General features: G+C 38.1%; 1 protein-coding gene across 1 annotated transcript in view; it reads left to right on the top strand.

Annotated features, from left to right (window-relative positions):
* The window catches only part of pcdh9 (protocadherin 9), a 198,373-nt gene that overhangs the window by 134,460 nt on the left and 46,495 nt on the right, over positions 1 to 17,418 (top strand). Inside the window, exon 2 of the mRNA XM_085370093.1 lies at positions 4,127 to 4,328. Within this exon, the coding sequence (XP_085226219.1) occupies positions 4,127 to 4,328 (202 nt within the window). The remainder of the gene's footprint in view (positions 1 to 4,126; positions 4,329 to 17,418) is intronic.

The following is a 17,418-nucleotide window of genomic DNA, read 5'->3' as shown; positions in this document are numbered from 1 at the left end:
GGGGAAGATTATGATTTATTTGTCACTTTTTATTTGAGTGTTACTTACAGAAACACGTTTGGGAACTCTTTTTATCTCTGTGTCTTTCATCTTTTTTAAGCAGTTCGAAAAGCTTGTTTTTGACTGTGTTTATGTCATCAAAATAAAGCAATGCCTGACTGCGACTGTGATGCATTTTATGGATGAGCCCAAAGGAAATCCGAACGTTACCTTGACAGGAGGCGGTGTCTATCAGCTGCTAATATGTCACTTGATTTGATGTTTTGCGAAATGCTACAGCTTGTCAGGATTGTGGATGAACACTGTGGGGAATAGAGTATGATGCACGAATGTACTTTTTTCAAAACACAATAAAATATCAAACAAGGACATGCATTTTTTTCTATTTGAGGGTTAGAAAAACTCAGGTGTGTCATTTTGTCATGTCAGGAAGAGTTAAAGTCAGCAATAGCAGCACAAAGGTGTGAGATAGAGGGGATACAATAGAAAAAAAGGGGGGGGGGGGGGGAATCAATCAACACTCGCTGTGGAACACAGAAGGGCAAACACTTCAGTGGGTTTTTGTTGATATTAAAAAAATAAAGTTTTTCCCAAGGTGACCAGCAGATGGCAGAGCACCTTTGGGCTCTAAGGCCTGAACAAGAGCGAGAGAGCAGGGCAGGCAGAGAAAGAGATCTTTTCGTGAGTTTTGCTTTCCTGGTTGACTGATCTCCCTCAGTGGTCTGATTGTGAGAACGGACTCGTGGGAAGTGTTCTCTCACCGCAGGTGTCAGACTGCTGTTAGATAAGATTATTTGCGGTAGTGAGGAGGTTGCATTATTTGTGTGTGCATGTGTGTACGCACGCTTGTTTGTCTGCGTGCGCATGCACCACTTCTCGGTGTGTGCTTCTTCTCATTAAATGTCTGCCTGATAGAAATGTAGTGCTACATTGTGTTCGGTTGGAACACAGTACAACACAGAAGTTGTTTTCGACTTGCACACTGAGCTCCATATGGTCAAACTCAGGAGGAGAAAGACGGGGAAGCGAAGAGAAAGCCTGCGCTCCGTGTCATAAGCCCTATCCCTGTTTGTTTCTGTTTTACAAAACCAAAAGTTATAATGCTTTTGTGTTCTGTGGGATTCAGGCTTTAGTGTGGAGTCATTCTGATAGTGATTTTAACAAAAAAGGCAAAGCGTGCCTTGAGAAATCATTGAATCTGCTACGGTACTTTTACAATACGCTGTGTGTGTGACTCCCGACTGTGCCAAAAAGGAAAAATAATAAAAACAGAATAAACTAAGTGCTTAGCTTGCATTTAGTCTTTAAGAGGCAACAGCAATTGAGATCAATGAAACTGCTGTCGAGCTTTCCAATAACTAATAGTGTTAATAACGATTTTAATACTCACGTGGGTTGGCCCACTTCAAAGAAAACACAAAGGCAGACAGATTGGTTTTAGAATGCAAAACTTCACATTTATGCTTTTTAAGAAACACGTATAAAGTTGGAGCTGGTGTCAAATGAGACATTTATGGTCCCCTGGCAGTTTTTATTTTCCCTTTACTTAATATTGTGCTTTCTGTGAAGACCCTTGGGCAAATCCTATTCCTGTTCATTTGCTGGCTTGCTGGAATTGAAACCTTCCAGCAGCAAAGTGCTGCTAGTTGCTTTGTGTTTGTTAAAGTGACTGTGTTTGGTCAGGCAAATTATAAAAACAAGCAGATAACAAGGGTTAGCAGGCGTGATAAGCCATAATATCTTGTAAACTGGCAGCGGGGATAGTTTAAGCTGGTCTTATGCTAATATTACTACAAGTGACAGTCAGCAACAGAGAAATACAAACATCTTCAAACATGCTTAAACTTACAAATAAACATGTGCAAAAACACAAGCAGAAACATCCACAGAATCACTGTGTGTATTTTAAAGCCTTACAGCTACTGTGGTAGTGCAGTTACATCCTCAAATGTTACACATTTATACATTCCTTTGCTTGTAACGATATTTTTTTAATTGACTTTTTTAAAGAAGTCTAATTCATTTTACGGTGTATGTAGAATTATTTCTTTACACTGAACTTCTCCACTTTGTCCAAACAGAGCCTAGAATCTTTTCAAGGTCCCACCAGTGTCTGACAGCACACACTACCATTATCCCAATTAATTATAAACCATTTCTTCTCTGCTAGAAGTCAGAATCAAAGGAAATAACATCTCTAGAGTACTGTTCTATTAAATAATTTCTTGCACTTGTCATATATACAAGTAGACGACTTTGTAATATTACATTTGTCATGTCATATAAAATGTAGATTGCTGTTCGCTATTCTGGGCTTTGGATAATAGCAGACATTGTTTCCAGTATGGATTTGACTTTTTATTCACCCAATCAATTAATAATTAAACTACATTCATGTCTAGTTTAATGCCACATAAATCACTTTATAAAACTGTAATGCATTTATACAATCTGCATGTGACTGTGTTGTGAAATATACAGTGTTTCCATAAGTCTGACAAGAACTGGTAGAAAAAAAAACTGCCAGTGTTCGTTTTCCTGGCTGGACACTCTCAGGGCTGCCAACAAATAGATGGCTACCTTGCCTAAGGCCAACTTCTTTGGCATTAGCAGCAATAAAAACATATGCAGACACTGTTAATTAAGTGCAGACACACTACACCTGCCACCTTCCATTGCTTTTCTCTTTCGCTGGCTTCATTTTCTTTATAAAGTGTTTTTCAGGCTTCATAGACATAGCGTGTCTCCCCAAATGTGAAACTGATAGCGCTATATTACCATATCAGTATACATTAGCTTTCACAGAAACAAACAATGCAATGAATTCCTTTAGAAAGGTCTTCTCCCTGTTATCTTCATTCAAAAGGCCAGATCTGATCAGCGGCCGTTTTTAAATTACTGACAATAACATTTACCCAGTTTTACCTGCAGTTTTACAAGGCATTTACAGCCAGTCATACTTGCAATTGTCATTGGAGAATATGAGTTAATTGTTTAAACCATCCCTCCATCCATCATTATTCAATTTACACACTGTATTTAAATATGAAGCCAGTTTTTGTGCTAGTGTCCTGGGTCTAACTGCAACCCCCCCCCCCCCCCCCCCCCCCCCCCTTTATTCCCTTTCTTTATTCTTCCTTTTTGTTTAATTGAATGTTTGGAGCAGTTCTAAAATATATAATGAGGTCATTTGCATTAGACTGCAGATTGGGTGACCTTTGCTTTTGCCAATAATTACAGTAAACCCCGTCTCTGTCTGTCATCACCAAGGATGTGGCAGGGACCTCTCTGTGCTCACGAAAGGTTAGCTGGAGGCTTGCGTCTGGACTTATGAAAAAGCCTGAGGAAAATGTCATTAGAGCAAGGGAAAAGACACTCAGAATTAACAATTGGAAATTCAATCAGGATGGCTTTAAGGATGGCATGTGTGTGCGTGTATATGTGTTTGTGTGTATGTGCAAGACATAGTCCCAGGAAAACTTGTGTTTTCCTTTCCTTGTGAGACTGCAGAATGTGATAGGAAGGGCACCCTGGGGGTGACTTCTGTTAGCTCCACAGGCCCCTTTGACTTTGCTAGCACCAAACAAATTAACAACACAAACTAAACAATCAGCCTGTAAAAGTCCCCGCAGTAGAATCGACAAACATGATAGAATTTTGCCTCCATTATTTTATTGTCCCTTTGCAGTTATGTAATACTTTAATGAAAACACAGTTTGTTTGTTTTTTCAAAAGTTTTTACACTTTTCACTTTGAGGAATTTTTCTAATAGTGCTCCTTGTTTATTTGCATGCAGTTAATGGTTGTCATTGTGCAGTGAAACGTGACTGTATTTACAGTGTGCAAACTCTTTCCCCATCAATATCTGGGCTTAAGTCAAAATAGACGTTTTATTCGACAATTCTTCTCAGTCGGCCGTGATGATATATATTACATTTTACATTGTTCGGGCAAAATGAATTCACACTGCAGTCCTGATCAGCGCTCAGTGTGCAAAAGCAGCATGCTTGAGCTTGTTCAGCTCAGTGTCAAATAAAACTGTAAATAAAAAAGAAAAAAAAAATAAATTAAGGGGGCAGAGCAGAGCACTAACATCAGAGGCTCTGTTTTGTGCTCTTGGTTCTAGTCACAGCGGCGCGTCACGTTTCACCTGCCGGATGGCTCCCAGGAGAGCTGCAGTGACAGCGGTCTGGGGGACCACGAGCCTGTAGGCAGTGGCTCCCTCCTCACACAACCTCTCCCTCTGGTGCAGGCGCAGGACGACTTCTACGAGCAGGCCTCCCCTGATAAGAGGACTGAAGCTGATGGAAACTCCGATCCCAACTCTGGTAAGTTGAATTATATTCTTTCTAGCATATATGCATAGTTTGGATTTTCTTATCTAACTTTAAATCTACCATTCTTCTTCTTCTTCTTTTTTTCAAACTCTATAGCTTAAATCAACATTGGTGGCATTGTGAAACAGCTGCAACATGTTCACGTTGACTCAATTTGGTGGACATTGTGCGCATAGTGATGGTGTCTTTTCTTTCAAATCCAATATGATTTTATTCATTTTTCTACTTATTGTATGCAGGATGGTGAAATCAGAACATTCATTGTCTACAGGTTGAAGAAAATGAAAACGTTTCATATCTGGCTTTGAGGGATGACTAAAACCTCTTGAAAAGAGATAATAAATTCTCATGAAAAGCAACATCTGTCTCCATAATGGACTCAACACACCAAAAATCATTTAATTTAGAGTTATTTGATTGCTCAAGTAGGTTTCTAGTGGATACATGAGCAGGTCATTCATTTCTCAGTTAATCATCCAGACTTGTTCATTCCTCCCAGGAGCAAACCTGGGCCTCCCATAGGCTCCTCACCTATTTGTGAAACTCATTTGATTTATTTAGAGATGATTTCCCAGTTGGAAGCCTTGTTCTCAGCTGAAGATGTTAACTTCCCACTATTTCTGGTGGGGATGTACATCTCCGACCCAGTTTTCTCATTTTATCATTAAGAGGTGAGGCGTGCGCAAAGATCAAGCGCATCGCCTCAAGGTCGATGCCAGCTTGCCTGCTGAGGGTGGAGCAGCTAGCACCGCATAAATACAAGTGCAGTGAGTAAACTGTGGGTGCATATGATTTAAAACAGATTTAACTTAGCAGATGCACTCACAGTTGGCAAATGTATTCAGTGAGCTTTGTGTAGGCCTACCCACTCACTATCTTCAGAAACAACCCATTCTCATTCCCAGAGACTTTAAATACTGCGATTTTGTCAGAGCTGCTGGCATCTCTGAGATATGCGCAAGTGTCCTTTGGAGTTGCTACACCAGTTATAGCGACATTTGATGCTGGGCACAAATGTTCCTACAATATGCAAAAAAGGTAAAAAAGTCCACAAAGCTTGGTTTGAAAAACTGGTGAATGCATAGCTACCATTCATCTCTTATTGTCTCACACACTGTTTTTTAGGTTTGTTTAGTTTTTTTTTTTTGTTAGTTTTTTTTTTTTTTTTGTTAAATTTGGTTTGAATTCACTGTTTAATTTTTTTTTTCTTCTTTGGTTAAGTTTATTGTTGTCTATACTCGTTGAAATTCACCTGTTGGGATGACAGCTAAAATAAATGTAATGTATTGGATTACCAATTAGCAACAAGGAATCATATCAACTTCAAAACAAGTGATTACCAAATAGATTATTGGTGAACAGGGCTTTAGGTTATCCCATACTCAAAGTCAATAACAACTTTAAAAGTATTTAAGCCAATCAAGAGCCTAATCAAGTGGTTTGGTTTTTGGCTTTTGGCAACCAGTCAACACAAATTCATACAGTAGAAGAATTATAAGAGAAAATTCATTAAAACAGTTTCAGTCAACAGTCAACATCCTTAAATGTTGACTGTATAATTAACAATTAGACAACGTACTCAGTGGTCCAGCAAATTTACACTACCTTTGAACCACATTACATATCTTGTACTGACATCAGGGGACAATGTTCATGAATTCATTGGAATCTCGAAATAATAGAGATTTACAGTGTTACATTATATGAATGTGGGATTTTCAAATGTCATGAACTGTTGGCTAAGGAAAGCATTTCATCCTATGGCAGGTCAGAAATTTATGCTATTTGTTCAACTGGTATTTACTGCATAACAATTAATGAATAATGAGCTGTACATATCTCACACCTTCCGTCCTACTGTCTATAAATACAAATAAGGCTATGGATATGCTTACACAATTTGGTGCGCAGAGACAGATAAACTCTAACTGCCTTGGCTTTCAGAAGCTCGAAAAATAAAAGAAATAAACAATTAAATAAAGCATAAAATAAAATTGTATTAATTTCATTCTGTTAGCAGTATTTTACAGGTAAGATACAATGTAAAATGCTAATTTTAGAAGCAGCACCTCAAAGAAGGCCTCATCCATTAAACATGACTTACTAGCTTAAATATTTGTAGTTTTTCAGCACACTGCATCATTTTTGTCCTTAATCAGCGGCCTTCTCTTTTGTTAGTGTTGTTTGCCTGTCAGCAAACTATTAACAGTGACAGCAGTGGTCTTTGATCATTGACCTGCTTCTTGGCAGGATAATGATTTTATGTCCTGTGTATGAGCGATATGTTACCTGCTGTGGCACTCTCTAATACGTGAACTCAGTGGACCCAGGTTAACTCGTTTTGAGTAAGTCTCTGTCAGACTTAAAAAGCCTCACACTGTTTTCCTACTAGCTGTACAATACGAGTCATTCTGTTGACAAAGGCAAACAGTATCTAAAAGGTGTTTGACACTTTCGTGTTCTGAGCTCCAAAGTATCTTCTAACGCTATTGAAAAGAACCCCATTCAGTGCAACATTTTAAATGCCGACCTTGACAGTAGGTGGTCTTTCCACGAGGCTTTATTCAAGATTTGACAATAATATTACTTGTGCCTTGTTTTCTAAAATGTTAAGACCGTTCAAAAGAACTTCAAGAATCAAAATGACAAAATGACATGAATTATTAAATTATTACAAGTCTCCAGTTGTCGTTTTGCAAGCAGAATATTGAAAAATGATTTATTTGAAGTAATACAGGAAAGTATTAATAGTTATATATAGGTTGCGGCTTTCATCTAAATTACAGAAATACAGCGTGCATACTACTGGGTATCTGATAACGTCCCTTTTTCCTTTTTTTAAGAACAACGTAAAGACTGTCTTTGTAAGTTGGAAAATTTTCCTTAGTTTCACTATGATGAAAACAAATTAAAAAAACAACAACAACCCCCAAAAAGAAATATTAACAGATGGATGGTAACCAGGGATGTAGCAGTTTCAGTCAGCATTGTAGTTTTTTGATATAAAAAAAGAGAAAAAACCTCACAGTAATCTATGAGCCAGTGCTACATAAGCAAATGTAGTTAAATCTTAAGACCTTGCAGGGCCCGGTTTCCCAGCAATGATTGATTTTAAAGGTTAGGAGTGCTTTTTGGAGCTTTTTTTTATATATAAAAGCTGTTGTATTTTCTCAAAACAACACTTACAAACAAGTCCACATGGAGTTCTGTTAATGCTGTTGAGGAGGAGGATGAATTGATTGAAACTAACCTATAACATTGAATACTCCATAGAGGAGTTCTGGATATTAAAATATTAAATATATAAATATATATTAAATATTATATATTATTAAAATATATAAAATGTAACATACGACACAAATGACACAGTAGAACGAACAGCTTGATTGCGTAGCAGGAAAGAAACACATTTTGCAGTCAGCAGTGACAGCCTTCAGCCTTTGGCATTTTATGTTAGTGGGTGGAAGTAAGTTTCAGAGTGAACTTTGTGAAATCTAATTTGATCGATTTAGCTTGTGCTCGACGTATTCCTATGCACACATTAAGCCATTTTGTTATTAAATTAATGTTACTGTACTCAGATCACTTGATAAATGGACATTGAAAAAAGAAAATAACCACCAATTTAAGCACACAACTGTGAAATAAAAACAGAACAAACAAACAAAACACATAATTAGGATAGAGAGCAGATGAATTATAGAGTATTAAACCTACAGGCAAAATTCTCTCAACTCTGATTTAATGGAGTACAAACAAAAACATGTAAGCATAAACATCATGTTGCCAAAATCCACTACTCTGCACTCCCCCTCATGATAGTGTTTGCAGTCATCATTTAGAAAGCTCTGAAATCTGTGAGACTGATGTCTGTGTAACGCACATAAAACAGCCCACTCATCTAACAAATTAGTTCTGAATCAGACTTTTTAAGTGCATTAATAGCACCCAGTAAATGTAATACAATATTTTTTGAAATTATTGGATCTATTTACAAACCAGTATCACTTACATCTGCTGCTAAATACTCTGTCAAAAGTCACTACATAATTACACATAGAAATGAACCTGGTTCTTTGGGCATGTTTTATTTAGTAAGGTATTTGTTTAATTAAGTTTGATATTATAAATTTGATTCATTTTCTGATCCAAAACTAGAAAGGAATTGCCCAAAAATAATAATTTAAAGCTTATCAGTAGTTCATGTATCTTATTATGTCACTTGTATTGTAATCAAGATTTTTTTTACTCCTGAACTGGCTCAATACAAGAAACTCAATCCGTTCATTAGTCATTCCAGTTACTGTTGTTTTGAGCTTCGACTCCAGATGTAGAGTAGCAGAAATGGAAGATCCTGGGGAGTTTTTAATGAAGAAGTTTTAATTGTTAGGCTATGTGAACTGTTTTTAATGCGTCTACCATCCATAATTTACAATGCGTTAGAAACAGTAGAATAATTAAACGTTTGAATTACACATAAGCGCAGAGATTCTTTATGGTTATTTTGCTTTAGTCTTAGACTTAGATTTAACCAGTGGATCTGTAATGTGTAATTATGGCTCGCTCGTGCTCATTATCACAGACATTATTGCAGATGGAGCAGATACCTGGAGCCTTGGGATGGATGCAAAGGGCAAAGAAAAAGCTGTCAGTGTAGGCTACTAAATCTTACAGATTATTGAGTTGGTAAGAATTGTTCAGTAATCTCTATTTCGACTGTCTGGCAGTAATGCTGTATCACAGATATTTAAAATAGAATGTGAGCAAAATGCAAGTAAAAAAAACCTGAACATAATTTGAAGAGATTTCAGAGAGGTTTACATACAGCGATCAAAATATTAAAGAACACAAACATGCAAAATTTTGCTCTGAGCTGGAAAATGGTGGGCGAATGTGTTCATTCTTTGCCTCAGAGATTGCAGTGCACCGCTGGATTGGCATGTCCATGGCCTGTACTGAGGCATTCCTCCTACTGTGGCCACTGTAGTGCGTGAAGAGTCAGCAAGATACGAATCTGTTGCAGTTTAGGAAATAACCTCAGCACACCCTCGGGAAATACCAGTTTGTGCAGGGACACTGTGTTTTGCGCCATGGCTGGCAAAGTTCATAGAGTTAATATACAAGTTGCATGTGGACTGAAAACATTTGATTCCTATGAGAAAGAGTTTCTAGGAGTATCTAAAAAGTGTTCTGGAGGCATGCTAGAAATCGCCAGAGATGTGAGAAATAGGTTTAATATTTTACCTTAACGTGCATTTAGGTAATAGAGCCCAGGAGCATTTCTAACGTCCATCTTTCATCATAGTTTATATTTTAAAGAATGAACTTTACTGAGTAAATCTATTGACTTGAAATTAAAGTTTTTATTTTATTTTATTTTATTAGGTTACACTAATAAAAACTAATGCAATAAACGATAAGGTTTATTGTAAAGTCATTCTCAACAGTTCCTTCAAAACAAACAGAAGAAATCAGCTGCAGTACTTGAATGGCTATAAAAAGTTGTTTTCATTAATAGGCTTTTTTGGTCTTTCACACTGGATGTGCATGGATGAGGCTCCCTAGACTGCAAAGAAGTTGAAATAATACATGATTGGAGAGTGCCCAGAATAAACAGAGAAACAAGTGGGGTGAGCTAGATAAACCAGCCATTATTGACTAAAGTGCTACATAAATTATTTAAAAACATTGGAGACAAGAAATATAGAGCAGTAAGACAAAAAAGATCACTTGCACAATCACGCATACAGAAATACACACACACACACACACAAAGTCAAAGGCCAATAGATATAGACTGTGAGATGAAATCTGAATGAAGTTGTTGGAGTGGGTGGAACTGATGTAATGAGAAAGGTTGTTTTTCTGCTCCAGCAACAATCCTTAAGCTTAAAATATAGACAATAAAACAGCCAAGAGTCGCATGCCTGATGACCTTAGCGTTCTACGGAACAAATGGGATCAAAACAAACAGAAATGTAATAAATCAGTCTCACAAACAACAACAGAATCTTTAAGTAGTTTCTGATTTGAGGACAATCTGCCAGCTGGGTAGTCTACCTGATGTTTATCAGAAGACTTTCCTGAGACAATAGTGTATATCCAAGTGAGCATGCATGAATAATTTCTTTTAAGTCAGAAGGCGATGGAGAAACACATGCATATTTAAAATATATACAGATAGAAATATCGGTTACCCTAAGGAATTCCTTTCTGTGCATTTAAAAATCACATATATGCAATATATGATAATACCATTGTGTGCAAATTACATTGTTTATTATTATTATTATTATAAAGGCTGTGGAAGTGGAACTGGATTGTAAAGTGGGAAGGATTCCCACCAAAATAGGTGTCTCCAGGACCACTTTTTCATTGCGACACTCACATACACAAAGACAGGTTCACAGAGTGATAACAATACTAGCCACACTGTGTTGTTGATAATTGTCTTGGTGGCTGCAGGTCTGTGTGGCTGAGCAATAACTTATACTAAACATAGAGTACTTCTAGTGCTAAAAGACTGTGCTGCGGACCTGGCGGACGTCTTCACCTCTATATATAACACCTCGTTGTCCTGTTCACTGGTACCATCCTGTTTCAAAGCAGCAACCATCGTTCCCATCCCAAAACAGTCAAATGTCACATGTCTGAACGATTTCAGACCTGTGGCACTCACCCCCATTCCCGCCAAATGCCTGGAGAGACTGGTCATTAAACACATCAGAGCTGCTTTTCCACCATCCCTGGACTCGCACCAGTTTGCATACAGGGAGAACCGGTCAACCGAGGATGCGATCGCCACAGTGCTGCACACATTACTGAAGCACTTGGAACACAGGAACACCTATGCACGGCTCCTCTTTGTAGACTACAGCTCGGCTTTTAATACCATCCGGCCATACAAACTCCGTCCCAAACTCCACCAACTGGGACTTAACTCCTCTCTGTGCAACTGGATTGTGGACTTCCTCACTAACCGTAGACAGAGTGTCAGAGTGGGTAAGAACACCTCTTCCACCCTTGTGGTCAACACCGGTGCCCCTCAGGGGTGTGTTCTGAGCCCTCTGCTATACACTCTCTTCACCCATGACTGTATTTCCTCCCGCGCGTCCAATCTCATTGTTAAGTTTGCAGATGACACTACAGTGCTCGGACTTATATCCAACAATGATGAGACAAACTATAGGACAGAGGTGCAACAACTAGAGTCATGGTGCCACGACAATAACTTGGTCTTAAACACCAAAAAGACCAAGGAGATCATTGTAGATTTCCGGAAGAGGGGTCATAACAACCATCTGCCTCTCTTCATTGGCAGTGAGGCGGTGGAGAGGGTGAGCAGTTTTAAATTCTTGGGGGTAACTGTGACCGAGGACCTGTCCTGGGGCAACCATATCACCTCAGTTGTACGGAAGGCCCAACAGCGCCTCTACTACCTGAGGAGACTGCGGAGCGCACACATTCCCAGATCTCTGATGTTGAACTTCTACAACTGTGCCATCAGCAGCGTTCTGACGTATGGATTTCTAGTGTGGTTCCCCAGCTGCACCAAGGCCGATCAGCAAGCACTCCAGCGGGTGGTGAAAGAAGCTGGCAGAATTATTGGAACAAGTCTGCCAGAGATCAGTAATATCTTCCCCACTCGCTGTCTGAGGAGGGTGCACAGTATCCTGCGGGACCAACATCACCCTGCGCGCCACCTTTTCCATCTGCTGCCCTCAGGGAGAAGGTACAGGTCTATACAGGCCAGAACATCCAGACTGGCCAACAGCCTGTATCCACAGGCTGTGAGGCTCCTGAACTCTCTGCCCCCCTCTCACGGACAATAACCATATCCAACTTCTTAATAGCAATGAACTGGTCTGCATTGGTGCATCATATCTTTATTCTCTTCCCCCTCCTGCCCCCCCCCCCCCCCCCCTCTTTCTTAAATAGATAACTATCATATCTGATATCATATCTCACAGTACAATAATATTGAACGGGTTGCATTGTTGTATTTTGTCATGTTTCTCAGGTCTTTGTCTGAATTTCTACGAACATTATTGCTAAGGATTGTCTTATTGCATTGGAGTCACACTGGGTTAAATATGTACACTTGGGTTTTAAGGGGTATTTATTATTTTCTTCTTTTTTTTGGGTTGTATGGAAGCCCCAAACGCAATTTCATTGTTCTTGACAATGACAATAAATAAATAAATACTAAATACTAAATACTAACAAGCAAAAGTGTGCTCATACAGTTTAGAAGAGCACACTCACATAGGCAGCTTTATCTTATCATGTGATATGTATCATGCAGTGTGGGTGTAAATCTTTAAATCTGTAGTTAAATACATTTCAAAGTGAATTTTTTTTTAAAATTTCATTTTGCATTTTATTGGTTCTGATGGATAATCCAAATTGTCACTAGGTGTGAATGTGCGAATGAATGTGAGTGCGAATGGTTGTCTGTCCCTGTGTGTTGGCTCTGTGACAGACTGGCGACCTGTCCAGGGTGTACCCCGCCTCTCGCCCTATGACAGCTGGGATAGGCTCCAGCGCCCCCCGCGACCCTGAAAAGGACAAGCGGAAGCGAATGGATGGATGGATGGATGGTTCTGATGGATAAAGACCAATCAATGTTCTTAAATGCTCATCAATTCAGGCCCGGTGGGAGTCTTTCCTGGTCATAGGGCAACAAAGGACAGGTTGCTAAACTATTGCATGGCTACACATACAGAAAGACATACGATATATGACCAATTTAGAATCACCAGTTAACCTAACCAAGGTAAAATTAATTCAAAGAAATCCAATATTGCAGGAATTCCATATCATAGCTTGATAACCATTGAGCTTATACAGCATCACCTATACTGACACAGTGGCAGACAAAAGTGCTCCATGACATGTAACCGTGCAATTCAATGGGCTACCTATGAATTAATTAATAAATTAATCAATCAAAAACGAAATAAAAATAAAAATAGTGTGGGTTCCTCTGAACATTTTGCTCTTGTCTTGAGCATTTAATTTGACTGGGTGAATAAAGCATTTTTTTCTATCTGTTATATACAGTGTTGGGCGTAATGCGTTACTAAGTAACGCGTTACTGTAATTAAATTACTTTTCCACTGAAAAAGTAGAGTAACTAATTACTGTTCATTTTTAGGTATTTTAATTACAGTTACTTACAATGTACTTGCGTTACATTGTAAAATAATTAAAAAAAATTTTTATCTTCTAAACGTAGACGTAAACTCTGCCGCTTTAACATCGTTGCAGTGCAGGTCATTTCGCGCCAGTTTGCTGCATAGTCGTATTCTAAAGCGGAAGGACTCGGCTGAAGCGAGTGGCTGTTTTATGAAATGGACATATTCCCGTCTCTTCACTTTTCTGAAACAAGCAGACAAGAATATTATCGTAATATGTAAGCTATGTCCTGGGGAGAAAAAACTATCGGCCACTGTTAATAGCAGGAGTAATCTACTGAAGCGCCTGACACGTAAGCATAGACAAACACTTCTGAGTAATCCTTGTTCATCATCCATGGATAACACTGCGGCAACTCCTGCTAAGCAGGCAAAACCTGATTTTACTTCAGCAGCACAGAAAATGTCTGAAGGTGAGCTTAAAAAAAATGATTGCAGGCTACATTGTGGAAGAGATGCTACCGCTGCGTACTGTAGAGGCTCCGTCTTTAAAAATGTATTTATTATTTAACCTTCCTGCCTTCTTGGGACCTTTTTGTGCCACTGCTATGTGTTAAATGGCTGCCATTTCCACTGTGTTCAGTGGAATATAACCAAACTTGCCACAGGATAGTTTTTACCTGTCAATGTTAATATTCCAGTGTGAATTCCTTAAATCAGCCTAAAATGGCTGAGCAGCAGAAATCCCCACACCCATCACCCTGGGGACCATTTTCTGCCCATTGACTTCCATTATAAACGCTATTTTTCAACCCCAAATTATCATCATATGATTTTATTTTTTCTTCTTTTCTTGGATGTCAATGAAGACTCAGGGCCTTGAAGTTGTAATTTTTAAATTGCAAAAAAAATGCAAAAAAAATAATGGCAGGTCAAAATGTATGTTGGTGCCAATCTTTGGTCCATCTAAAGGCCTACTTATAATGACAATCACATATTACTTCAACTGGTTTTTTGTGGAAATATTTAGTTTCGTTTTTTGGTTTTTGGGGCTTATAACACAGGGCGCTCATGTAATAACACTGGGATTTGAAGGGTTAAAACAACGAAAATATAATTAAAACTTTACATGAATATTTCAGGGAGAAGTAGTTTTACAAGGTTGGCTAATTTAAAGTGGAATAAAATATGGATATATGGTCTTTTTATGGCGTGGCTGAGAATGGTCCCTAGGGTGATGGGTGTGAGTTTTTTAAAGGATGGCAGGAGGGTTAAAGAGTTTGATTTCTATTGTTTGCCCACTCAAGGTTTATAGGGATTTTAAGAAGTATTTAGTTAAATTACTTATTTAGTAATTAAGTTACTTTTCTGACACAGTAATTAGATAAGTATTTTAAATACAATTTTGGCTAAGTAATTAGTAATTAGTAATTAATTACTTTTTTAAGGTGACTTACCAAACACTGGTTATATACTTTAAACATAGACTTTACTTGCAGTCTAAACAGCTGTTTAGAACCATGCTGAAATTCATGAGCTGTGATGGAGCAATTATCATCATCAGTGACAATATAAATGAAGGAACACTCTCTTTTTTAATAATAAATAAATACACAATACATAATACATGAAAGATGATTTTTTAAAATGAGAAAATTGCATTATATTGGTAAGAATGCCATACAACTAAGGATCATTGTTTTCTGACATGGATAAACAAGTGAACAAGCTGCAAGTAACATGTTTAACTTTAAATGAGAAACATTCATTTATCAGCTGACAACATGTTTACAAAAACAAGAGTTGTGTGTGACAAAGGTTTAATAAACCCTAATAACTGTGATCATTAGATTGTGGTCAAACAACACTTAGAACAATGCAGAACAGTATTTGTCATAAAGAAGTTTGTCAAGTGAGTTTAGCATTCTGAAAAATCATTGTCACTGATTATTGACATTTCTTGTTTGACACAATGCAGACATTGCTCAAAAATTGTTGACCGTATTGGAGGTGATACACCAATGGATGTATCCATTAAGGAAAAATGAGCATTCCCTGACTGTTCCTGGAGGTTCCTGGCTGTCACTGGTTGAAATCAGTTGGACTGCACCAGAAATGTCCTTATGATTGCTAGCAGCTTTGTCTGAAAATACTCACTAACTACTAGTCCAGCTTTACTAAAATCTGATGAAATGTGAGACATATTGGAAATGGAGAAGTACCCCAACCCCATGCATACTATGGGTGACTGCAGCAGTATGATGGAAACCAAAGTAATCACAAGGAGTTTCTTGCCAACCCCTTTGGGAAATACACTTTTGTTTTTTGTTATTTGCCAGGTTGTCACCGATTGGTCTGTAGGCCTGCATAAATGGGACTTCAGCAATCCTTTTCCCAGCAACTGTCATCAGTCTCCAGAATAGTGGAGAAATACAAATTTTTCCTTCGTTACCAGTGTTTGGCAGATGGCTGTCTCTAGACCTAGACTCTAGACCTTATTTACTTGATCCCACATTGTCCAAACTGGTGGGCAAGTTAATGTTACATGATTATTGGTCATATGTCTGTAAAACTTTAATAATATGTGCTAATGTGCTTAAGATTACAGCAAACAAACCGTGCTTTACATACTACAGCAAGTGATTATTCTATTCACAAAATAACAAATGATGTTTAGGACCCTAGTGGAAACTGCATCCCTACAGCTTTCTTTGTGGTGGTCAGCACACCACAAAGAAAGAACTTACAGCAAGAAGTTCTGAATCCAGTCTGGGCCTCTTTTGGCATTCACATGTTCTCTGGAGGTTAATTGGTGATTCTAATTTGATCATAGATGTGAATGGTTGTCTGTCTCTGTGCTAGTCCTGCAACAGATTGGCAACCTCTCAAGGATGTACCCTGCCTCTAGCTCGATGACATCTGAGATAGGTTTGCAGGAAGATGGAGCCTAATGTACAAGAAAATGGATAGATGGATGGATTGATGGTTCACGTTGAGAAATGCTTATACTTATTTGTTGTGTAGTTGATCATTAGCTGAAGTTTATATTTGAAATGTTTGAAGATTAATGAGCTTAACAGAAACATGAGAACAAAATACTCAAATGCAAGATTGTTATGTCGTCTACAGTGACTGTGAAACTACATTAGCCATTAGTCATTGATAAGCAGGAAATGATGACTAACTCCTTTGTTCAAGTATCCTGCTCCATTGCATTCCACCCTGCTTTCTCTAAAACAGGGGTGTCAAACTCAAATACACAGTGGGCCAAAATTCAAAACTGGAACAAAGTCGCGGGCTAACGTTAATATTTATTGAAATATATTTATTCCTCCAGATATAAGAATGAATATTTTCTTATGGACTCAAACACGTTTTGCTGGAAAACTGAATATGGAACAAGCAAAGCTTAATACTAAACAATATATATATTAGCTGTATAATACCAGTAGGCCAGCTCTAATAGTAATTTGGTATGGCTCCGCGGGCCAAATGTAATTAGGCTGCGGGCCAGAGTTTGACACCTATGCTCTAAAACATCAAAGCATCTTTTCAAGCCCCACATCCATCAAGTATCACTACCCCTATTTGATTCTCAATTTGGAAAGAAGAAAATATTTCATTAAATATTTTCAATTTTTCATCAAATATGTTTTGTTACTGTGAAATATCATATTTCCATTTTGTTAATCACCAACACATGTCTGGCCATTGGGATTAGGTAATATAATTTTGTTTAATTTTCTAAGGATATTTTTATCAGGGTGTTGGCTGTTTAGTTCCTCTCAGTATCATGTAAATATGCTTCAGGCAAGAAAGCTGTCACAGTTCCATGTTTTTGTAATTCTTAGTGCCAAATTTCTGGTGCTATATTTCAAAATCCATTCCAACTATGTCTCTACTGCAAAAACAATTGCCATCTTCACTGCATTTTACTTTTG

Source organism: Diplotaxodon limnothrissa, linkage group LG1 (genome assembly GCF_057381915.1).
Source record: "Diplotaxodon limnothrissa isolate DT_005_m linkage group LG1, D_limnothrissa_male_GT1.1, whole genome shotgun sequence".
Taxonomy (NCBI): Eukaryota; Metazoa; Chordata; class Actinopteri; order Cichliformes; family Cichlidae; genus Diplotaxodon; species Diplotaxodon limnothrissa.
This window is presented reverse-complemented; position numbering and strand designations above follow the sequence as displayed.